The sequence below is a fragment of the Diadema antillarum genome, unplaced genomic scaffold, assembly GCF_040938485.1.
Source record: "Diadema antillarum isolate AM-2024a unplaced genomic scaffold, OU_Dant_1.0 seq00001334_RagTag, whole genome shotgun sequence".
In the NCBI taxonomy this organism is placed as follows: Eukaryota; Metazoa; Echinodermata; class Echinoidea; order Diadematoida; family Diadematidae; genus Diadema; species Diadema antillarum.
In genome coordinates this window covers 823,965-849,890 of record NW_027272104.1, presented here as the reverse complement: position 1 = coordinate 849,890, position 25,926 = coordinate 823,965, and the positions used below count along the sequence as shown (strand labels likewise).

Sequence of the window (25,926 nt, the reverse complement as noted above, 5' to 3'; positions counted from 1 at the left end):
ACTGCTTCTACCGTCACTATGTGAAACTGAACAGTTTCTGTACAATTGTGACGTCACAAAGCAGTTCTGACATCATGCGCTGGGTCCCTTCTTAATATTGCATTCATCACAAGACTTCTTGCCTCGTATTTTCCCTCCATTTTCCCCTTCTTTTGTTTAAACTTTTGATCCAAAATGTGAAACAAATATACACTGTGTACTTTGCCTAATTTCGAGTACCGGCAGAGTAGAAATCCCATAAGGCCTATGATTGATATACCGTAGTAGCTTCAGGGTGTGAGAATCAGGTGGCGGAGTTTGTCCTCTTCTCAGAGGCTTCACCAACATCCCAAGGCGGATGGAGATCGGCGTTTGACGCTGTCTCCTCCATGTTGTCAATATTGCTCGGGTTGTTAGTGAGACGGTAATTGTCCATCACTCTTTTAAGTTCGGAGGAGTAGCTGGTGAGAAACACTAGGTTTGTTGATCTCGCACGGTTCCTCTCCTGCCTACTTGGCCATGTCAGCTGGAGGGCAGGCCATCGCCGCTTGAGTTCCGATAACCAGCGACTCGACAAAAGTCTACCTTTCTGGGATGAGGGCCGCCTGCCAAGGACATCCGCTATGTCAGTAGCCATGAGAATCACCTAAATGAATGAAAAAAGAAATGAGAAAAAACAATGAATCTTCAATTCTCAATACTGCATAATGAAATGAAAATCTGGGGTCTAGGAACACTTCCCCCTGGAAAACCACACTCCGGATATTTACCCTCCGGATAACTACTTCCCCCCCCCCCCCCCAATAACTTCCACTGGATGATTACCCGGATAACTGCAACCCTCCATAACTATCACAAGGAAAATTACCCACAGGACAATGCCCCCTGGTCAATTACTCCCTGGATAACTACCACTTGGGTGATTGCCCCTACACCACCCCTGCCCCCTAAAACTCTTACTTTTAATAGAAAAAAATATTACTACAAAAAATGAAATTCTTTGTATTATTTTTAACGTTTGTATTTAGGACGATTTATGAACAAGCTTAATTTCTCCCTTCTGTTTTAAAGAAATTTTAAATTTCAGAATGAGTTACACTTTTAGTAAGCTTAAATTTCTAGCCCCATTTTTTTTAAAACCACAATCTTCTATCATTTACCACAACTCCACTTTACACTTCTTTATTTTGAGGAGCTTATATCTCATGCCTCACGTGCCCTGGTTTCGACCCATCATCTTCCTCTTCCCCCCTTTTTCTCTGTCTACCGTGAATGTAGTCTCTTCCCGTCATTCATCCCACCCACTCTTACTTACCTTTCCTCTTTCCCTCATTACAAAGGAGCTGTCTTGTGTGTGCTAATTTGTGTACTTCGTCTCTGTCTTACTTTACTTTCTTTGCCTCGTTTTATCAAGTTTGTAACTAATATTTTTTTTCTTATTAGGGGTCTGCACACTAGAAGCTCTGCTTTTTAACAGTCCCCTCTATTTCCAACCAGTTTTTCTGTACTTGTCTTGAAATTGCAACTGATTGACAAATTGCCCTACATCGATGTAAATAAGCACAGAATTGATCAGTGTTTTAGTGGTACCCATTATAAAGAAAATCATGGGCGTACATACTCGAGCAGGATTCGAACCTACAACCTCCTGATCACCGGACAGGCGTCATCTCCACTAGACCACCGAGCTTTTGCCCGACAGCAAGTGTTGGTTCTAATCCTTATAGCATGCAGCGGGTATTATCATGGCTACTACTAAAACACTGATCAATTCAGTGCTTATTTACGTCGACGTAGGGCAATTTGTCAATCAGTTGTAATGAAAACATCTCGACCGAAGAATTTCATGAATTTGAATTGTCTTGAAATTATTAGGAAATTATATTATGCATCATGGTGCATTGGTTGTTGTTTTTTTTTTCATTACCTCTGCGAAGGAGTTTAAGTGATCATCGGCATTGGTTTGTCTGTTTGCAAAATAACTTTAAAAAGACCCATACGGATTAAAATAAAACTTGCATGAATAAGCGATATTGACACAAAGAACACCTCATTCAATTCTGGTAGTGATCCGGGAATTGTTACTCGTATGGATTTTTGAAGGATTTTTCATCTTTTGGCATATAAGGTCAACAAACTTGGGGTTCAAGCTGCGCATGCTAGATGTTTACAAACGCGCACTAAAGCACGCACTCTGCTCGGGCAAGGCGCCGTGCAATGACGTAGACAATGCTTTTATTTGGGGAAATTTCGCATGAACTGACATGAGTTGCTGGCTTGGCGGAGGTCTGTGCTCTCCGAGTGCTTTTCTGGTTGCATTGTTGCATCATTAGTATTATGTGTATTCAAATGTTGTAATTGTATGTGTTGGAAATGAAATAAATGAAACTTAAAGGGATCATACAGTTTTGGTTGACACCTAATTTTAGGTTTCTAACATTTTTTGGTGAGATAATGAGACACCTCTTATGAAATATGAAAGACCATGTAATTCTATAAGTTTGGTCACAAACGGACATAGGGATCAATAGTTATGAGCCACAATCGAAATGCGCAATAAAAACTTAAACATTGGGCCCTAAAAGTCTGTTGACCCCTGTCTGTGACCTTTGACCTTCTGATGACCTTCAATTCCCCAAGGGACATCTACCATCCAAGTTTGGTCACAAACGGACATAGGAATCAAAAGTTATGAGTCATTTAATCAAAACGCACCATAAAAACTTAACATTGGGCCCTAAAAGTTTGTTGACCCCTGTATGTGACCTTTGACCTTGTGATAACCTTCAACTTCCCAAGGGACATCTACCATCTAAGTTTGGTCACAAACAGAAAGACACATCAAAAGTTACGAGCCACTAAAGTTCATTGACCTCTGCCTGTAACCTTTGACCTTGAGGTGCCCTTCATGTTTGGTAAAATGTGTATCTTTGCATAACCACTCTTCCCTCCAAGTTTGATGGAAATTGAAATCCTCAGTAGAGAGTTATTCAAGTTTTGTAGCGTTATGGACAGACGACGGACAGACGGACGGACGGACGGACGACGGACGGACAGACGCCGCAGGCGATCCCTTAGTCTCCCCACACCTCCTGTGGGCTCGACAAAAATTACAATGGGTGTAATGGGGAAAGGGGATTGTCCCGGAGAGTAATTGTCCTGGGAGGGTAGTTGTGCAGTGGGTAGTTATTCTGAGGTTGTCAGGGTAGTTATTGGGGGGGGGGGGGGATTTATCTGGGTGATAGTTATCCAGCACGCTCCTCTTTATTTTTTGTTAAAACAAATGATAGGGGGATAGTTATCCGGGTGGTAGGTATCCGGGGGATAGTTATCCACAGGGTAGCTATCCGGGGGGGTAGTTTAATTATCCGGGGGGTAGTTATCTGGGCATACTCGTGAAATACGCCCCACCACTGTGTGTCCGTACAAATACAACCCTACCTAACCCTATACCCTAACCCTAAACCTAACCTTGCTTGCGAACGCACGGGGCACGCGCACTGCAGTGGGGCCTTGTTTCACAATTTTGCCGTTATCTGGAGGGCAGTTCCCAGGGATAGTTATCCAGGGGGTAGTCACCCAGGCAGTAGTTTTCCTGGGGGGGGGGGGGGGGGGGGTAGCTCTCCAGGGGGAATTGCCCTTCGGGATAGTTGCCCTAGGGGTAGTTGCCCTAGGAGGGTAGATGTTTGGGGTGGGGGGTAGTTGTCCTGGGGGTAATTGCCCTGGAGGGTAATTATCCAGATGAGAGTTATCCGGAGAGTAGTTACTCAGGGGATAAGTGCCTTGATACGGAAAATCCAAGTAAAGTCTCTTTTTACACTTCCATGAAAAAGAGTCATGAGGATAATTACAGTTACACGAGTTGCAATAACACGAAACATATTTACCTGGGTTTTTGTAAGGCTGTGGCCGTGAGATGACAGTTCCATTAGATGATCAACCAGGGCCTTTTCCACCTCTTGTGGCAAGATAGTCCCCCTTCCCAGATTTTCGCTTGACTTTGAACGCCCCCTCAACCTGTCTAGCAGTGTCGTTTTTGGCACCCCACACCTTAGTGCTGCTTTTCTGCATGAGACTCCTTCATGAACAAGCTCAAGGGCCCTCTCAAATCTTTCCTTTGAGTAGCTTCTACGCCCAGAGCGGCATGGATTAAGCTATAATGATAAAATTATACAGAAAAAACAGATTTTAAACAGTGATTTATCATTAAGTCTCAGTTGTAAGGATTTATTTTCCTTATACTTCCACAATTTTGAAACAAGGCTTTCAATTCATATTCATATTCATCCTGTATCATTGATGCAATATGCATTATGCATATTGAATACCATACAAGATATGAATGAGAAAGCTAAATATATAATTTCCTGTACACAGTTTTAATTTCAAAAGAAAATTACAAAATGTATCACGATGCTATGCGTTGTCCTTTTTTTTGTGACATTTGGTGGACACCGTGTAGCATAGTGACACACTGTGTAATTTTCTTGTAAAAGTAAAAACTGTGGAAAGGAGAGTTAAGATATTTAGAGCTACAGGGTATCTGACTAATCTAGTAATTATGCATATTATACCAAATTTTGGTCAAGCTAATTGCATTAATTTGTCTTTTAGGACCAGATTTTAACTATCAAGATGCTACATGGACACGTCACTATGCTACAGGACACCGTTACATATCGTTTTGATAACTTCATCAAAACTGAGTCTGGTTGGCACAAAATTTCCAGGAAAATGTATGGTCTCAATACAAATGTAAAGCCTATATAAACAATATATGTATAGCATAATTAGTATTGAGTTATGCTAAAATATCCCACTTTGTGCCCCAACTTCACGGAATTACCCACGTGCCAATTTTCAAGCCAAATGCTCAAAGACTGAGGGAGTTAACTGAATCAATTCTAGTATTTTTGTGTACATAATTTTCAATCAAAATATGCTGTTACCATGGCAACACATTGTTCAACAATGACAGAAAAATAAATTTGAACATATGTACTATAGTGGTCACATGTGCCAAATTTCAATCCAAATGCTCAAAAACTCAGGGACTTACAAATGTAGCTACATCCACAGTATTTTTGTAAGAGTTTTCATTCAAAATATGCTGTTACCATGGCAACGTACTGTTCAACAATGACGAAAGATTAAGTTTGCACATCTATGTACTAGAGTGGTCGCATAGGTGCCAAAACTGAAGCTACAATTGTAAATGCTCAAAGACTGAGGAAGTTAACTGAATCAACAGTATTTTTGTATGTTCACCTTCATAGACATGTGGATTGAGTGAATGCAGCAATATTAGTAGAACACATCGGTGAGAGTTAGAGGAAAATTGGACAATCTGTTGAAAAGTTATGAATCTTTGAAGTTTCTGCTCAGTCATGGCTGGATGAGAAGACTACTACAGCTGATATGACACATGCGTACAACGATGTAACGAAAATATTTATAAAGAAAATTCGACATGTATAGTCGTATACACATTTGTATTTTCACTTTTCTCGCATAGGCCTACAGCTGTAAGAGAATGCTTGACTTCCCCCTTTCAGAAGGAGGGGGAATAATATTACTCTTAAAGGGGCATAGTCCCAGTGGTGTAGAGGGCGCTGTTGATGATACTGCCGATCACTGTTAGCATTGATACGAAGATTACCGAAGTTGAGCAGTCATCAAGAGTAAAGTACGTAGTTGTTGCTATTAAGTAACGTTGCCTGCGTTGTCTTCTCTGCGCATCGCGCAGTCTGTAGTAATGCCATGGTGCGTGCATTATGTGCTTGTTTATGACATCACAAAAGAACTTTGCTATTTTAGCTGTCTTCCCCCTCACCTGAATCATGAGCCGAACTGTGATCCGACCACTGACTACAGTGAATCGGACTTCTTCCGACTCGGGGAAGTGGGCCAAAGCGTAAGCGCTAGAGAGGAGTCGATAGCGTAGGTCTCTATAGGAAACTTGCGCCATGCGCCCGCGTACGCATTTGACTAAAACACGGGGACCATGCACCTTTAAGATACATCAGTGACAAGTCGAGGAAATGTGCACTTTTTTTCAAAAAGTATCATTTTGTGAAATTTTCTTTATACTTTCCTTGTACTGTTGTACGCATGTGACATCATCAGCTGTACATGTACACACTTGTAGTAGTCTTCTCATCCAGCAGTGACAGAGCAGAAACTTCAAAAATTCATTAATAAGTTTTCAACAGACTGTCCGATTTTCCTCAAACTCTCACTGATGTGTTCAAATATTGCTGCATTCACTCGATTCACATGTTGTATGAAGGTGGACTTGTTGCTACAAATATTAGGTATACAATTTGTGTACCATAGCCATCACATGTGCCAAATTTCAAGCCACATGCTCAAAGACTGAGGGAGTTAGCTGAATCTACAATATTTTTGTATTCTTTTTGGTGAAAAAAAAATGCTGTTACCATGGCAATGCATTGTTCAACATCCACAGAAGATGTGTTTCGCACATCTACTCTATACTGTAGTGGTCTCATGTGCCAAAATTCAAGTCAAATACTAAAAAAACTCAGGGAGCTAGGTCAATCCAAGTATTTTTGTATGATTGGTACTGTATAAAAAACTGCTGGAAACTGTTGTTGCCATGGCAACAGACTTATTCACACACATAAAAAGGTGTCTTGCACAACCACACATTACATTGAATCTTATCGTTATATATCTCAAATTTCAACTGAATTGCTATAAAACTGAGAGTAGTTTGATTCACAACATTTGGTAGGATTTTAAAAAAAAATTTACCATTACCATGGCAATGCATCATGCAATACTAGCAAAACAGATACAAGTATCTTGCACATCTTACTTTGATAGCCGTCACACATGATACCAAATTTGGGATTCATTGTTCAAAAAATGACAGAGTAGTTGGATCTACAAGTTTTTATGAAAATTTGCCGCTGCCATGGCAATGCATTATCTGATACTGACAAAAAAGGTGTCTTGCACATCTAACTTTATAGTCACACACTATGCCAAATTTTGGGTCAATTGCTCAAAAAAATGATAGAGTAGTTTGATCTACAACATTTAGTAGGATTTTTTTTTTTTCAATTTGCTGTTGCCATGGCAAGGCATTATGACATACATGTACTAACAAAAGAGGTATCTCACACATTTTCCTTTGATAGTGGTCACAAATGCTAAATTTGGGGTTGTCTGTAATTGCTCAAAAGATAACAGAGTACATGTACAGTTGAACCTCTCTATCCAGCCTCCCTTTATCTGGATCTCTCTATTATACTGACACAATCTCGCCGTGATCTTTTAAAAAAATAATTACAGGAGGAAAGGGGGATTCCCAACTCCTTGAGAACTCCTACACAAACACACATGAATTACATATACTTGATATATTTCTTAATAATTATTTAGGGAAATCATCCCAAGAATTTATAAAAGAAAATGATTTCATTCTTGCAAGGTTTACACGAAACTCTATTTTGGGGTCTGTTACTGAGTGTAACAATGAAAAGGTTGCAGTATACACATTACTACATGTGGTACTACAATGGGCTACATCAGTACATGTGTATGTATACATGTATAAAGCATTGAGTCTCCCGTATCCGGCCAAATCCCTTATCCGGATGAGCCCCGGTCCCGACTTGTCCGGATACGAGAGGTTCAACTGTACAATGTAGTTCAATCCACAAGTTTTTACGAAAATTTGCCCCTACCATGGCAACGCATTATTTGATACTAACGAAAAAGGTGTCTTGCACATCTACATGTACATGTACCTCTGAGAGTGTATAGTTCGATCCACAACATTTGGTAAGATTTTTAAAAAAATTTGCCGTTGCTATGGCAATGCATTATGCAATACTAACAAAAGAGGTATCTTGCACATATTCCTTTGATAGTGGTCACACATGCCAAATCTGGGGTTAATTGCTCAAAAGATGAGAGAGTACAACTGTAGTTTGATCCATAATCTGTACAAAAATCTGTTGCCGTGGCAATGCATTATTTGATACTGACGAAAAAGGTGTCTTGCACACCTTTGTTACAAAAGCTGTCCCTCGTGCCAAATTTGGGGTGAATTGCTCAAAAAATGAGAGGGGTTTGATCCACAAGAGTTTTCGCAACGGACCGACCGCCTGACCACCCGCCATCCAAGTGATTCCTATACTGTATACACTGTTATTTTCGCGTACAGATATTTTCGCAAATGAGGAGGTCATACATGTAGACATTTTCGCGAGACATTGACGCCGACCTTAACAAAAATGTGCTATTACCCTCGTGCACGGAGACATTTTCGCATGTTATCTAATTTGCAAAATTCTCAAAAATTAAGCCCTCGCGAAAATAACAGCTTAAATACAGAATGTACATGTATACCCCCACACACACTATGTGGGGGTGGGGGTATAAAAATACAACTACAAGGATGAACAAAAATTGCAGTACGACCAAAACTACCGGCACTCCTTTGATGACATACACGTTGTACACTTGTATTCCTGGCACAGATTGCCGGAAAATTCCATAATAAAGGGCGAAATTATACAGAAAGTTTACATCGTTTTCCAATAAGCCATACAGTCTGTATATGGAGGAGTACTCGGTATCAACATAAAGCTTGGTCAATGGCACAATCAGGGTATGCAAATGTGTAACAGGGGAAAAATGAGGAAACTTGGTGAAAAAGTGTTTTCTGCTGTTTGTTATAGCTGTGTACAAATTTTCATTTCATGTAAACAAAGAGTAAAAATGTTACATTCTTAATACAGTAAGTATGCATACATGTACCTTAGCATTTTAATTAGGGTTGTCAAATTACATTAAGATGACTAATATATTTGAAAAATTCATTAAAAAAAGGAGAAATCGCTTTTAGATATTCCTGATTACAGTACTACCCCTTTCATTCACCACTAGTATAACCATGACATCACAAAATGTGAATTAATGTCAATGGCAAAGCTTGGTCAATGGCACAATCAGGGTATGCAAATGTGTAACAGGGGAAAAATGAGGAAACTTGGTGAAAAAGTGTTTTCTGCTGTTTGTTATAGCTGTGTACAAATTTTCATTTCATGTAAACAAAGAGTAAAAATGTTACATTCTTAATACAGTAAGTATGCATACATGTACCTTAGCATTTTAATTAGGGTTGTCAAATTACATTAAGATGACTAATATATTTGAAAAATTCATTAAAAAAAGGAGAAATCGCTTTTAGATATTCCTGATTACAGTACTACCCCTTTCATTCACCACTAGTATAACCATGACATCACAAAATGTGAATTAATGTCATATTTTCACTACTGGTACTCAAAATGGAGGATCAATTTTGTAGGCATTACTTTGAGTTCATATAAAACCACTTTCATATATTTTATGATATTTCACTTTTGCCTGAGTGAAGAGGTGAAACTTTAAGGAATAGGTAACAGACATACTGTATATGCTGGCCATTATTAAGAAGTTTTATGAAATTAGGGCAGGTATGTTAAAAGATATGATATTTTTCATTTAAAAATTATCTTTACAGTTTGACCTTGAGTATTACTAATGTGCGCATAGTGTATGGATCCATTCTCACATTTGTAAACACAGATAGAGAAATGAATGTGAAATTTATGTTGACTTGAGTTGATATCCAAGCCGTGACACCCAAACAATGGCATACATGTAAAAGCCAAAATATTGTGTTTTTGCTTATGATAGTCATATCTTTACAAAAGGAAAAAGCATTGAAATAAGAACACTAAACACTCATCATACAATACATGTATGACCTTGATGCAGTAGGGCAATTCCACGGTAACTGATGTTACGCGTAAGGATTTTCATAAAATTGTTTATGCTGTAGTTTTGTGAATGAAAGTACCCGGGGCTTGTAATTAGCACTGATGAATGAGTTCATGAGAATGAAGAAATAGGTGGAAAGTTTTTCTCTCAAACTGCATTTCTTATTACATAGCAAGTGAAAATGTGTCGGTAACTGACGTTACGGAAAAAGGACATGGGAAATTATGGTGTAGATTTGAATGGAAATATCTCATGTCCCTGACTTCTAAACTTTATGTGTTTAATATGGCAATAAACCTAGGTTCTTAGGAACAGGTGTGCAAAATAATGTGCACTTTAGATATTTCCTTTTAGCACCATGCCAATTTCAGTGAAGGCATGATGGTAACTGACGTTACGCTTACATTTGCCATAGGGTTTACACATGGAAAATCATGATTAGGAATAGTTTTGTGATATTTTATAATTCTGACCTTTCAGAGTGATTTGTTTGATATGGAATCATACCTTGGTTCATCAATTACAAACACCCAAATGAAAAGAAACATCAGTCCATTTTCTTTATGTTTTATGAAAACTTAAGGGTAAACATGTCAGTAACTGATGTTACGTAACTGACGTTACACATACTTTTGATATGAGGTTTACAAAGAACTAATTTATTTAACAGGTTATTATACTGCTGCAGTATACCAACTGTCCCAGGCATTTACTTAGCAACAAATTCAAACAAAATCTAAAGACAAAAATGGGGTGGGGCCCTTAGAGGGCAAGCTTCCCCCCCCCCCCATGCCATAGCACAGTTGAGCAAAAATAATGTAAATGCACCAGAGGATATTTCTTGACATTTGTCTTAAGATTGAATGCTTATTCAACAGTTATGATAACACAGAGCCATTTAGATTCAGCAGTTAAATATTGACATAACTAAGGTTTTTTTTTTTGGTTATTTATGAACAGGAACGTTTCTATCTAGAGTACCCCACCCATAATGCCCTCCAGTACTACACAAAACACAGATGTTTTTGTGTGTGAAAAAAAAAATATCTTTCAGGTCATGGGGAAAAAACACACGTATACAAATAAAAATATTCATAAATACATTGTATGTATGAAATCTACTGTGCTATATTCTTTCTTCTTTTCTTTATTTTACTCCTTCTCCCTCAAGGCATTGTTAGGGCTACAAATAAAAACATGATCTCCATTATCAATAATGATTTAAATGAATATTGTTACACTTTTAATATTTTTTCTGTGAAGAAGAAACATGCTTTCTTGGTCAAAAGGGCATTACTGTATTTGTTTATTCCTTGCTTGGAGGAATGGAATTGTTTTTCTTTTCCTTTTCATTGGTATATCAAGGCTTGCAAATGGCCATTTTTACAATCAGTGGTGTAAAATGCAGTATTGGCACTAATTGGTGTATAACTTTCTTATACACTGACAGATATGCATTATTTTTTCTCATAAACTTACCACCCACAGTGTCTACCTTGGGTACCTTAATGAACTTTCCTCTCTTTTTCTTTCAGATGTGGCAGGCACTTACATGCTTGAAATCCAACACTTTTGGTGTACTCACTCTGACATAGTATTTTTGTCAGAGCTAGCATATTAAATTGTTTATACCTTTTCATTATTTTTGTTGCTGTTTTGATAGACAGGTATCCAACTTTAAGAACTATTATGTTTACCAGGTTCTGCTTTGTCTTCTTTAAATACTGAAATTGTCCAAACTTTATGTTTCGGAGGTGACATTTTCCGTTAACAATTAACCCCTCTTTTGAGTTAGCTCTTGTTCACAATTATAAAATTCAACTTTGCTAATTTCCATCAAAACAGAATAGTAATCAATCTGACTTAACTTTGATCCAAAGATTATTTAATTCAAATAACTTATCATTTTTTGGTGAGCGTTTATAAATTTATGTAACTTTTCCGTTAACATTTCTGTCACCTCCGAGACAACAGATTTATGTATTTAATTTTATTATTCTTGATATCAGTTATACATTACATTTGCAAAAATGTAACATATCCCCTCACATTATCTCTGAAGGAAGGTAGTAGAAATATAGCCTGTTGTTTTCATTTCGGAGCAATTTACAATTTTCCGTTAACACTTGTCACCTCCGAAACACTTGTCACCTCCGAAACAACAGGCATATTATATTTGATAATTTCTCGAAGACCAAGCAATTTTGTTTGATTCTGTCCAATTGACCGGAATCTCTTTTGGATGACAATAGTAATATGGCAACAGGAAGTGAGAATTTTCTAGGGATTAATAAAAGATTCAATAAAAACTAAAAATAACTGTTTCGGAGGTGACAAAACACTGTTAACAAGATTTTTTGTTCATTTCTGAGAAACCATATCATGTACACCAATGGTTTCATTTATTTTAGTAACATAAGTATCAAAGTGGAGAAATCAACTACCACACTCTCACTCTTTTTTTTATTACTAGACTGTACGTTATAGGGCAAATTTACATTTTTTCACTTTTTTTAACAATGAGAATGCACAAAATACACCCATCTGTTGTATATATAATATTGTAATCAAGATCATTTCTCCTGCTTTAGTTAAGTAAACATATAGATGCTTTCATCTTAGAAGCTTGATTTCCAACAAGCAATTTAGTTGTAAAGATTTACCAATCACAGCTTTCCATGTAGGTTGCTTTTTCCTGTGTTTCGGAGGTGACATTGTCCGTTAACACCATATTGTTATGTGATAGTGAAAGGCAAGACTTCAGTTCCTTTTCACTATCTATTAATATTTTCTAATACATTTAATATCTACAAAATCATCACAACAGAAGTGACTTTTTTATACATAGCTCACCAGAATTCCCTTGATACCAAAGTAATACATGTGGCAGTTCATGCATGCCCTAGTCCACAATCTTAAAAAAAAAAGAATGTAAAAAAAAAATCATCAAATAATCAAACTCCACAAAAAGGCCACATGCCTATAGCTGGTGCACAACTTGTTCTTGAATTCATAGTTGTTGTTTTTCCATGTACAATGTGGTAATCATAAACAAAATTATGTGATTTTTTGTTAATATGACAATAATTATTACATTTTCCAAGTTGAACCAACTGTTTATGACATTGTATTTTTTAAGATTATTGAAGTTATGTGACAACTAAAGTGAACAGAGGAACAAGTCCCAAGGACTGGAAAGGGAAAGATAAAAAAAAAACAAGATTTGTAGTTCTATTTCAGTACTTTTGATGAGGTGTTTACCTTGTTTTGTTATTATGTTTTATCTTAGAATTTGGCTTTAAGTACTGGAATTTCAAGGAAAAGAAAATGGTTTCTTAAAGGACAAACCCACTTTCACATGTGGATTGAGTGAATGCAAATGTTCAACAGTAAAACATATCATTGAAAGTTTGGGGGAAATTGGACAATCCATTCAAAAGTTATGGGTTTTTTAAGTATCTGCGCAATCACTGCAGGATGAGAAGACTACGACAGTGTATGATGTCACATGCATACAACGATATAAGGAAAATATTTATAAGTGAATTTCACAAAACTTTACTTTTTGAAAAAAGTGCACATTTCTTCAACTTGCTTCTGATGTATTTTAGGGCAATATTATTCACCCTGCCGTCCAAAAGAGAGAAGTCATGTGTTCTTTTTTTTATGCAAGAAAAGTGAAAATACAGAATGTTGAATTTTCTTGATACTTTCTCTATATCCTTGTACACATGTGACATCACAAGCTATAGAAGTCTTCTCATTCAGCTTTGACTGAGCAGAAACTTTAAAAGTCCATAACTCTGGAACGGATTGCCTAACTGTCCTCAAACTCTCACTGATGTGTTTTACTAATATTGCTATATTTACTCAACCCTCATGTCTATTGAGGTGAACTTGTCCTTTTCCAGTTTCGGTCCCTTATAGGTTTATTTGAGACCAGTTTGTGTCCGGGACCTTCTGTGAAGTTGATGGGGAAAATTACTGAACAAAAACAAATTTTCCCCTCAAGTTCACAGAAAAGCATTATGCTGCTCTCTTCAGCTGGGAAACACAAACTGTTGTCTTAACCAAACTGTAAAAACCTGTTAAAGATTAGTATGAATTACAATCTCAAACAAAATATGAGCTGGTATCCATTATCATGAAAGAGAATAACCAAACAAACTAACAAGTAAGAACTGAAAGAAAGAGCTTATATTTGAAAATTAAAGCCATGGGGAAAGACATGAATGTTCACTGAATAGTTAACACCTGAGAAGTTGGGTTGTCTCTGTGTTGTGTCACCTCAAAAACAATAAAATGTTTTTTCTTATCATATACTTTTTACTCTCAAAAGTGACTGTTAAATATGCATGATTTGCAGGTGATTTTCAATCAATTCAAAATGATATGTAAAATATATTTTAGTAATGTCAACAGTTTAAATGAATCTGGTGTATAGAAAATTTATCCCAGATGAACCAAACACCTTTCACCAGTATTATAACATTTGTATGGTGGCTATCAAGGATGATGAAGAATTCATGAACATCCTTGAATTAATCTATTTATAAAACTATGTGCAAACAAAAACGTACACAAGTCAAATAAGAATTTTTGCTTTTGGTATTCATACCGTATGTCCTCGCCAAAAAATTATAGTGGTACCCTCCGCAACAATAACTTTAAAGATAGTGAATCAATCTAAAATACAATGTAAGGGATTGAAACTATAACTCATTGCCCACGCCTTACAGAAAACCCATTCAATTTGCTTCAGAGGTCAAAGAGAGTTGAGGATTTTTGTAGAGCATGTGAGGAATCCCTTCCCTCCAAGTTCTGCATGTGTTTACACATTAATACTTTCCAAGAGCATCCAAGTGCTGAACTTGGAAGAATCAGACTCCTGACATCCTTTATAACAATCCACATTTCTTTGAGATCACTTAACCAAATTGACTGGGGCTTTCTGCAAAATAGAGCTAAGATGTTATAATTTAAGACCCCATAGTAGAATTTAGTTGATTTAATCATATTGGGTGCTATCAATGCAAAAGTCTAATTGTAAATTCTTTGGGGGGGGGGGGGGGGGGGGGGACATACTATCAATACATGAACACAATGTTAACATTGAATGTCACCTCCGAAACAAAGTTATTCTTCCCTGGTGTTGTGGAATAAAATATTCTGAGAGTAAAGAAACATTACTGAAATGATCTTACACCCTCATTTCAATTTAAAGTAGAAAATGGAATGCCATGTTTCTTCAGGTTACAATACAGTATCTAGCTTATGTCCATTATATTCTTACTGTAAATTAATATTTTAACACAATGTTAACATTGAATGTCACCTCCGAAACAAAGTGATTCTTCCCTGGTGTTGTGGAATAAAATGTTCAGAGAGCAAAGAAACATTACTAAAATGATCTCACACCCTCATCTCAAGTTAAGGTAGAAAATGGAATGCCATGTTTCTTCAGATTACAATATTTAGCTTACATCCTTCGTCCAAATGGAAGGCAAACTACCGGTACCCATGCTAATTAATGAAGTGTAAAAAAACACTTGTTCTGTGTGGTTTATCTGCTTGAAACAGGAGTTAATTTCTTGTTCTCGAGTTATAATTATTAAAAACATTGATAAAAAGAAGAAGTTTTTGTGTTATTGTCACTTATTCTCAAAATAAGTGAGTATTAATATTAATGTCACCTCCGAAACATTCTAATATGTTAACTGTCACCTCCGAAACATCCATGTGTGAAAAATCCAAGTTTTAAAGAAATGATTGGAATTTCATTTAACCTACATAGGAAGGTAGCCCTTCTTAAAGACTTATTATAGTAAGAGTTTGACCTGGCCTGCCCTCCAATAAATAGTTAAAATCTTAAAAATTACATGTCAATTGGTATTTTTTAGCAAAAATTTATAAATCTCATGTATTTTTTTTTAATTCACTTTATATTCAACCCCCAAATAGTTTTGATTCACAAACTATATATTGTTGTTAACCATATAAACTTTGCATGGTGAAGTTTGACTACAGAGTTTTGTCAATATGGTGCAATTCATGAAAGCAAAATTTTGCTTAAATTTACTTCAGGTGCCAGGGTTTTCCTTAAATTACACCAATAACCCTTCAGCTTTAAGGTCTGAAATGGTATTTTTTCAAAAATTTGAATACTTTCAAATAGGAATCAAACAGAATAATGAAAAAATATTTTGTTTGAAATTTTGACCCTCCGAGTACAAAAGTTACACCACTGATCGTAAAAAAGGCCAAATACATCCCAGATACCAAGAAATAGGACTTTGCACTGAAAGAATTCTAAGATCAATATAAACGAATCTTCCTGTTCATAATTATCATGTATTACAAAAATGTCCCTGCATGAATGAAATAAAGTAATCAACAAATATGAACAGTTTTTATTTTACCCTAGAATCACCTCTCACTTTGAGCAACATCAGTGTTAAATGTTGAGCAACATACAGTAAGTGTTAGTTTCAAACAGTAATGACAGTCTACTATGCCTTATGTCAGGCCTGCTTATCTATGTACTGTACCATTTCAAGATGTGCCATATTAACTAAACCACACATTTAAGTGCAAGCGAAGAAATCTGTTCCTGCATTTGCCTTGAGGTAGAAACTCCACTAAGCTTCCAGAAAAAAAAAAGAAAATGCTTGCAAAAGTAGTCATAGTCAAGATTATAAAACTGTTGGTACACTGTGTATACAGCTGTACACAAGCTTTTCAATAGAAAAAGGTGGTTACCATGCAACCACATCATTGATTAGGCCTACAAATTTGGCAGCTTTATCATCCCGTAGGACAGTGAGTACTGTATAGTAATTTGAATGCATTAATTGCATGTGGTAAACCTAAACTTCCAGATGATTTAACCTTAAACTTGTACTAAACTGAAAATCAAAAGCTCAAGCATCCGCCCCCACCAAAAAAAATATGATAAATAAATAAGATAAAGTGAAAAAAAAAAATGTATCCATGGACATACATACAGTGTACTATGGTGATGACATCATTCCCTATCGAAGGGATTGCTGCTCTTTGTTGAGAACCTTTGACTTCCCAGATGTATTGAAATGGCCTAAAGTAAAAAAATTGGCCTAAAGTTATAATTACTGTCACGGTAACTGACGTTACATACTGGTATATGACGTTTCGGTAACTGACGTTACACATTTTGATGTGTTCATTTGACTCTCAAGTATGCCAAGTATCCTTATTTTCTGGTATTGAAAGGAAGGCATATGGGCATACATTAGAAATCCTAAGTTACATCATACAGCTCACTTTCTCTGATAAATGATGTTAAAAATTCCTTGTTTTTGGTAACTGACATTACATCCATCATTGTCAAACTAATTAAAAGTTTTCATAAAATTCTTTAAAGCAACCAGCTTTTTCTTTTTATCATGTGGTAACTAAGTCTGGTAACTGCATGCATATAAAAGATTGTTGTTTAGTACTAGTAAAGTGGATATACAGCTGTACAGAGGGTAAATTATGTGACAATACACTCTTTCTTACCATTGAGTTGTAGGCATATTTTGGCAGCCATTTTGAAAATCAAAATGGCCGCTTTTATTGAAAAACATAATGATTCTTAAAACTTAACAATACTCAAGTATTGTCTGAAAATGTATGGTGTTTGAAACAAATATCATTTTGAATTTTCGGCATCTGTGTCCTACATACCGTGGAATTGCCCAGTAGAAAGTGGGCGTAGATCAGTCTTATTCTTACTCAGCAATTTGTAAAATTTAAAGGGTGTGTACAGTTCTGGTCAAGGTGAAGATTTAGCTATTAACGTTTTGTGAGATATTCAGAATCCACTCTATGAGATGTCAAAGAGCATGCGGTTCTTTAAAGGGGTATATCAATAGTTTATTCGATGAAAATCGGTTTTGAAATGGCTGAGATCTGTATATCCAAAAACAAGGTGAAACAAAGAGATACTAATAAAGTTGGGGCATGTCGCCTTTTATTATTAGCACATTTTTGGATATCTTAAAATCACATGCTCTTTCACATTTCATAAGAGGCTTTTCATTATCTCACTTAGGAATGTTCAAAACATGAATCCCTACCTCAACCAGTACTGTACAGTCCCTTTTATATAAAAAATCCAAGTTCTTATTGCTCACATTTGCTAAAATTTTCACACAATGGATTACTACTATGTACAATTGAATAATTCATAGCTAAAAAACCAAGGATATTGAATAAAAGGAACAGATTGTTTGTCAAATTAGGATATTAGATACATCACTGAAAATAATACTTAGGAAAAAAAAAATGGCTGCACTTATATTCCTCAGTGTTTGAAGATGGCTCAAAACTCAAAACTGGCGGAACCTTTCTTGACAAACAGCACACCACACTGTATTGTGTCTTTAGTACTTTCAGAAAAAGCAGAAAAATAGTTTCTCCATGTATAGTTGTACAGCATGAGTTAATTAAAAGGTCACAATGTCAAGGAAATAAGCCATGTATTACACTTTGTACACTCCTACAGTGTACATGTACCATGACAGGACTTCGGACCTCATAACTTTCTCCAGCAGAAAGGACCACTGTTTTTTATTGCATGCAAGCAATGCCAGGAAAAAAAAAAATCTATTAATTTGATACCAAATACATAGGCCCGAATTCACAAAGGTGGTACAAATGAAACCATGGTTTAAACCATGGACAAAAACCATGGAGCGCCAAGTGTTGCACGGAATATTTCGTTACGAAATTGGTCATTTCGTCTACAAAATGACCGTTTCGTTAAAACAAAATTATCATTTCGTGGACGAAATGCTCATTTAGTTACAAACTAATCATTTCATCGACGAAATGACTGATTTCGTAATGAAAAATATTCCATGCGACACTTGGCGCTCCATGGTTTTTGTCCATGGTTTAAACCATGGTTTCATTTTTTCTTTTTGTTTGGGGGGGGGGGGGTAACATTGCTTTCAACAATATACATTTTTTTTTTGGGGGGGGTGGATAGTCAATTTGCTTTTTTTCTTTTTTTTTCAACCGTCCCCTTTAATTTCTGTCTGAGAAATGGCAATTTTTTCCAGCCCAGAAGGTTGTCTTCTGTTTAGTATTTGTGCAAATTTTTTAATGATTTTTACCTGTTTGTCACAGTTTAAACTTTTTTTTTTCTGAAACAGCTGCATTTTTGTTTCTTGTTATTTCCTCAATCCGACAGTTTGATAATAATGATAATTAGAAATGTATGTTTCCTATTATGTTCTGTATATATGTATATTGACTATTTTTTATTGGTTTTCTGAGGGTTTCGTGGGAAAAATGGGTTTAATTTAGAAATTGGGATTGGCTAGGGATTGTGGTATACAAAATGTACATGCCACTGGCTTCCTTGTACAGTTTTGTTGGCCTGGTTACCACCCGCTACGAATTGTCATAAATGTTTGCAGAATGTTTTTTTTTTTTTTTTTTTTTTCGTTTTGTTTTGTGTTAATGGTTGTACGAAGGGGGGGGGGGGGTTGATAGGATTCTTCATTTTGGGAGTGTGTGAGGGGAGGGTTTGGAGAGTAAAGGGATCTGTTTTGTAACTATGTCACTGTGATTATGAGTTTGTAAATTGTGATTTGATATTGTGAAATATACAATGATTTTTACATAGTTTGTATTTTCATGCAAGAAATTTTAAAAAGTACAAGTTTGTACAGTTATGAATATTTTATCATGATATAATCAGTGGCATATAAATCTGTAACGTTGAATGCGTCTGGAAGGGATATAGGTTAGGGCGGTCCGCGGACTACAGTTATTTAGTTAACTTGCCCAATGCCTGGCAGCCCTGTCAGGTGCATTCAGTGTTTGGGTATTTTTGTGTTATTGTATTGTATTGATTGTTTTGAGTTTTGTAATTGATTATGTATTGCATGTTTTCTGCCAAATAAAATAATAATAAAATAATAATAATTTGTACCACCTTCGTGAATTCGGGCCATAGGGGTAAACTTAAAGTTTGGACCTCAAATCTTGATTTTGCGCAAGTTGTAAAACGCTTTTTTTTTAATGCATTATATAGATTTTAGAGAACTTTTTGGCAATTAATCTTCAGTAATTAACAGCAAATGAGAGGAAATTATTAATTGTATTACCACATGTGATTATTAATGTTGAAGCATGCTGCACGGAATTTTGAAGTCAGTTGGTGTATTCTTTTAGAAGTTATAGTTCAGTTAGAGTGAGAAAACCATGATTGCATATTATTCCCTGATTGTGCTTATCACCGATTATGAATGGAAGAAAGCAAAAGGGTATGTCATTTTCAAAATGCATTATGGGAAAGCAAACCGACCAACGAGGGAAAACCTTTCTTAGTTGAAAGCGATAGCAAACCGATCATCAACCGATACTAGCTTACCATCTCTGTCACGGTCTTCAGCTCCTGCTCTGATGTACTGTCTTCACTGTGTCTCCCACGGCGTGTGCATTTCTTTCCATACACTGGACACTTTTCCTTCTGCATCGTGTGCTGTCTCCCACCGTACTGACACAACTTTGCTCTAGGATTCTTCCCTCTCTTTGGCTTTGCATCTTTTCCTTTTAACTTTACTGCATGTACCTCTGTAGATTGATCACCATTCAAAAGCACAGCGTCTTTCTTGGACAGTTCAGCTGCTCGGCAGGCCTTAATACATTTGTCCAGAGTTAGTGCGGATCTACGCAGTAGCCTCTTTCTCGTGGCATTTTCTCGTAGACCACAAATGATCCTGTCTCTGATCAAAGAATCTCTCAAATCTTTGAAGTTGCACTGCTCTGCAAGTAGCTTGAGTTCAGTCAGAAAAGAATCAAAGGATTCTCCAACTTCTTGCTTCCGGGTGAAAAACCTGTAACGGTTGACCGTTTCATTCTTTGGTGGATCACAATGCTTTCCAAGGGCATCTAATGCACTCTGAAGAGTCTCTTTAGCAGGCTTGACCGTCTGGTATACCTCACGCCCTCTGGGACCAATCAGGTATTTTAGCATCTGGACTTTCATTTGCTCAGTTTTCCCATCCATTGCTAGAGAAACATACAACAAGAATTCCTCTTTCCACCGTTTCCATTCTCTTGAAAGATTAGTAGCTTCAAAATCAAGCTGTTTGGGGGGATGTAGCTGCTCCATCATGTACAACTACAATCAACCAAAGAAGAAATCCCATCGACAAAAACCACGTCACGCGTCACGATCCTGTACGTTATAATTTAGATCTGCCTCTAAGGTCTAAGATCTATAAACCGCATCAGCGACCCCAACGTAGCCGTACTGGTTACAGCGCCCTAAAAAATATTTGCAGCCGGGCTGGGGTATACTAACGAGTCGGAGTTAGATCTATGAACCGTAGACATAAGGCTGCGTTCACATAGAACATTAGAAGTATACTCTTCGGGTATTCGGGGCTCGTTTTCGAGGGCATGCAAATAGCTTGAATCCAACGATAGGATTTCCTCACACCAGTTCACATAAGAGGGCACTATTCTAAAGTATCGAATTGCGGCCGAATAGCTGCAAATAGTCAGTATACTGTATAGCAAAGTGGGAATCGAGCTTGTTCGATTTTCTTGCAGCGTATACCGCGTACCATCTCTCGTTTATGAAATAATGACAATTCTGGTCTGGATTTGCCCTTTAGCAAAAAACAAGCATGTAGACTGACATTCTGATGCAGTTTAGCGTTAGAAATTAATTGTTTATAAGATTTGCTGGGATGCACATGGGCCACAGGTGCAGGAGGAAGAAATCATGCTGCATCCGCATGGTGAGTTGACGGTGCGGTGCGAGTGATCAGTGATCGTGGTGATGGTGTACAATTGTAGTAAGTTTACTCGGTGCCCGAATAGCGAATAGCAACCAAATACCGACCGAATAAAATTACTTCTAATTCTATGTGAACGCAGCCTATTACTAATAGGAATAGTAGAATGCCATATCACGACATCATATCTGGTCCATCGCGCCATGGCCAGGCCAGCCGGCCAGGCGATATCCAGTGCGCAATACACTCAGTCCCACTCATAGCAATTCACGTCAATACGTCTCATGGTTCAAGGAGCTCATCACGTCGGCACAATTTCCGATCGCAAAAACATCTAACGTTACAGGTTCCACTCCTGACACCATGTAACATTTCTTGGTCCGTTTAGAGCCATGAAATGTGGGACATCCAGTGGGCAATCATACTAATTTATCAATCTTCTAACCAAAGACAGTGTATTAAAGCCTACGCTGTTTGCTTCTGACACATGCACTGGACACTATGTACACTCGACTCATGCTCGACGCGACACGCACGTATCGCGTATACCACGCACGCACGATCATTATTTTAAGAGCACTGCTAGCTTAATCTTCTTCTGCCAAGAGGTGGCGCTACACCTCTTACACATCCCATCAGTTACAGTATTCTTTATTTAGACTGGTGACTGAATCATGTCAAATGTGTACAATTTATGTATGTTTCATCTATATTCTGCACACAACCTTTTGTTGTTCGTTAAACAGTGTATCATAATTATTTTTTGTGTCATTACAATGTAACAATTTCACTAGATTGGTCTGAATAAAGGCTACAAAAAGCGTCACAAAAAATTATTCTACTGATTTTTTCCCCCACATCTCATTCCGATCAGTGGATTGTTTCACGAAGAAGTCGAACTTGATAAAAATTTAAGATTGACTAAAAATTATTGTATGATGCGTGAGTCTTCGAATTCAATGTTGCTCAACTTTCTAATGAAAAATTAAGATTTTGGAGTCTTTTTTTAAAAATCTTCTTCTGTCGACCCGAAAAAGATAGAGCTAAGTAAGTGCTTTAAAGACATTTATTGACTGAATTATTTTATGCTTCATGCGGAGGGGGATTTTCCACATTAACTGCGTCTTCTTGATAAATCTCACGACGGATTTTCACCAAACTTGGCAGACAGCATCTTTACAGTGTATATACATGTAATCTATATGATCTTTATTTGTTAAAATGAGCCCCCGGCCTCCTTCTGTGGTGGTGGTGGTGGTGGTGGTGGTGGTGGTGGGGGGGGGGGGGTGTTGAAGTTTCAAATCTCTACACTCTGGAAGATAATCTTCTGTCGAACCGAAACTACGTTGAAGCTATATGAAGACACTAGTAGTTACTGAAATTTCAGGTTTGATCATAGCGTGACAGATGGCATCTTTTTGGTGATATGATCTTAATTTGTTAAACTGACCCCCCCCCCCCCCCCCGCGAAGATGGGCGGGGGGGGGGGGGGGAGTTGAAGCCTCAGAATCCCTAAAGTCTGGAATTGTTTATCCTCTTCTGTCGAACCGAAACTCCATGAAGACATCAAAGATTGAAATCTCATGTTTAATTATGGCGGGTCCAAGGGTGCCCTGATCGGGGGTTGGTGGAGATGAGAGGGAGGAGGGGGATCTTTCAAATTTTCTCTATCTTCTATGAAAATGTACCTTGACGAATTTTGACCAAACTCTGCAAATAGCATCTTTATGGTGATAACGGTGAATAATTTGTTAAAATGAGCCCCCGGACGAAGATTGATGCCAGGGGAAGGTGTGGGGGGAGGGACGAGTTTGATTGATTGATCGATTTTTGGTTCCTGCATTATATCATTGCTCATGCAGATACATACACATAATATTCATTGTTGGTGACATACATAAACATTAATTGTTAACGAAGTAAGTTTCTTCATTGCCTTTACAGTTACAAAACATTATCAGTGATGCATGTTGAAGTTTCCCAGTCGCTAAACTCTGGATTTTAAAATCTTTTTCTGTCAATTGTCTGTCGAAGCGAAATAAAAATACAGCTAAGTTAGTGCTATAGACTTTAATGACAGAAATTTAATGTCGGATTATGGCAGATCCAGGGGTGTCCTGGTATAAGGGGAGGGAGGGGGAGGTGGAGATGAGGTCAAATTTTTGCACTTTCAGCATCTTCTTAAAAATCCATGACAGATTTTTACCAAACGTGGAAGGTAGCATCCCTATAGGGAAAAAGAATACCACTAAGGGGCAACAACTCCAGGAGTGATATGGGGGCGGGGTTGGGGGAGGGGGGGGGGGACGGGTGTGTTTGGGGTGAGACGAAGGCTCAATTTTAAGGGATTGATAAGAAAATTCTCTTTAACCAGAAGTGATTGAGATAATACCTTTTATAGCTTTATTAGTAAGTATAACAAGAAAAAGTAGAAATTACGCGGTGCGTAGTATATTATGTCCCCGCCGGAAGAAGCATTTTGTAGCCAATGTACAATATAGGTCAAAAATCAAGGTCAAAGGTCAAAGAAGTCAAAGGTCAAAATTCTGTGAAGAAGTTTTGAAGCCTTAACCTAGTGCCATCACATAAAGCAAACGGAATCGAAATCGGTTTAGAAATGGCGAAGGAGTAGCATTTTGTAGCCAATGTACAATAAAGGTCAAAAATCAAGGTCAAAGATCAAAGAAGTCAAAGGTCAAAATTCTGTGTAGAAGTTTTGAAGCCTTCGCCTAGTGCCATCACATAAAGCAAACGGAATCGAAATCGGGTTAGAAATGGCGAAGGAGTAGCATTTTGTCGCAAAATGTACAATATAGGTCAAAAATCAAGGTCAAAGGTCAAAGAAGTCAAAGGTCAAAATTCTGTGTAGAAGTTTTGAAGCCTTAACCTAGTGCCATCACATTAAGCAAACGGAATCGAAATCGGGTTAGAAATGGCGAAGGAGTAGCATTTTGTAGCAAAATGTACAATATAGGTCAAAGGTCAAGGTCACAGGTCACAACTGTAATTCTGTGTAGAAGTTTCAAAGCTCCCGTAGTGCTATCATATAAAGCAAACAGAATCAAAATTGGCTCATAAATGACAGAGAAGTAGCAAATTGAACATTTTGATCACACACGGACGCACACACATACACACGGACACACACACACACACACACACACACACACGGAGCCCGTTTCATAGTCCCCTGCTCGAACTCGTTCGGCGGAGACAATTATGTTAGTCTCTAAAAAAAAAAATCGAGTGAAAATTTTCACTCTAAAAAGAGTGAATACAAAAAAGAGTGAATTTCGAGTGAAATTGGAGTGAATTTTGAGTGAAAATGCTCATTTTCACTCATTTTGGAGTGACGTCAGGGATCACTCGAAGATTTTGGAGTGATCCCTGACGTCACTCCAAAATGAGTGAAAATGAACATTTTCACTCGAAATTCACTCCAATTTCACTCGAAATTCACTCTTTTTTGTATTCACTCTTTTTAGAGTGAAAATTTTCACTCGATTTTTTTTAGAGAGTTACACACAATGTATATAGATTCAAGTTGGCTATACTATGGCCGATGAGGGGATGCCAAAGGAAGGGGGGGGGGGTATAGGAAGAAGGCGTAATTTCACATTTTCATCCTCTCCTTGAAAACTCAAGAAGCATCCCTACGATTATAGAATCCCATTTCAGCTTTTTGAAAAAAATACATAAAAAATCTTCTCTACAAAAGTGTTGGAACTAAAAGAGTTCTGTAGTAAGTTAATCTATGAATGCAGTTTAAAAGAATAAGATGGGGGAGGCGGAATTTTCACGTTAGCATGTAATCCACATCTTCTTCTTGAAACCTTTGGAGTAGATATTCGCCAAACTTAATTGGCACGTAGCGTATTTATCGGGTGATATGACTTCAATTTTTAAGAGCATCATTCCAACCCCTAAAGTAGGTGGAGGAGGTGCAGGGGCGTCACCAGCTTTTTTTCAAGGGGGGTGCGTTTTGACACTAAAATGTAACGAGATTTTTTGGACAGACATTTGGAATATGATAGGAAGCTCTCAATCCCTAGACTTTTACTGTTTTTTGAGGGAAACCAAGCGGGGAAAGGGCACCGGCGTAGCTAGGATTTTATCTTTGGGGGGGGGGGGAGGAGGATGTAGAAGTACCTGTTGTCAACCCCCCCCCCTCCTCCCACTCTTAGAACTGAAATTGCATTTTGATGTTGTAAATGGTGCAATTTGATGCATGTTTTGCTTGTTTTATCGACTTGAAACAGTCCCACTTGTTTAAGGTAGCAGTAAATTTTGATGTAGATTATTAATGAACAATTTGCCCGTAAAATAGTATCATCCAAATAAACTTCCTGTTTTAATATTTACACTGAAT

At 37.3% G+C, this 25,926-nt stretch overlaps 1 protein-coding gene across 1 annotated transcript; it reads right to left on the bottom strand.

The window, feature by feature from the left end:
- Positions 1-283: 283 nt before the first annotated feature.
- On the bottom strand, positions 284-21,060 carry LOC139708429 (uncharacterized). Its single transcript, XM_071620380.1, has 3 exons — positions 20,183-21,060; positions 3,867-4,133; positions 284-625 (listed from the first exon to the last, which is right to left on the bottom strand). The coding sequence occupies exons 1-3, from the start codon at positions 20,927-20,929 to the stop codon at positions 284-286; spliced, it is 1,356 nt and encodes a 451-aa protein (XP_071476481.1). The 5' UTR covers positions 20,930-21,060.
- Between the last annotated feature and the right edge of the window lie 4,866 nt (positions 21,061-25,926).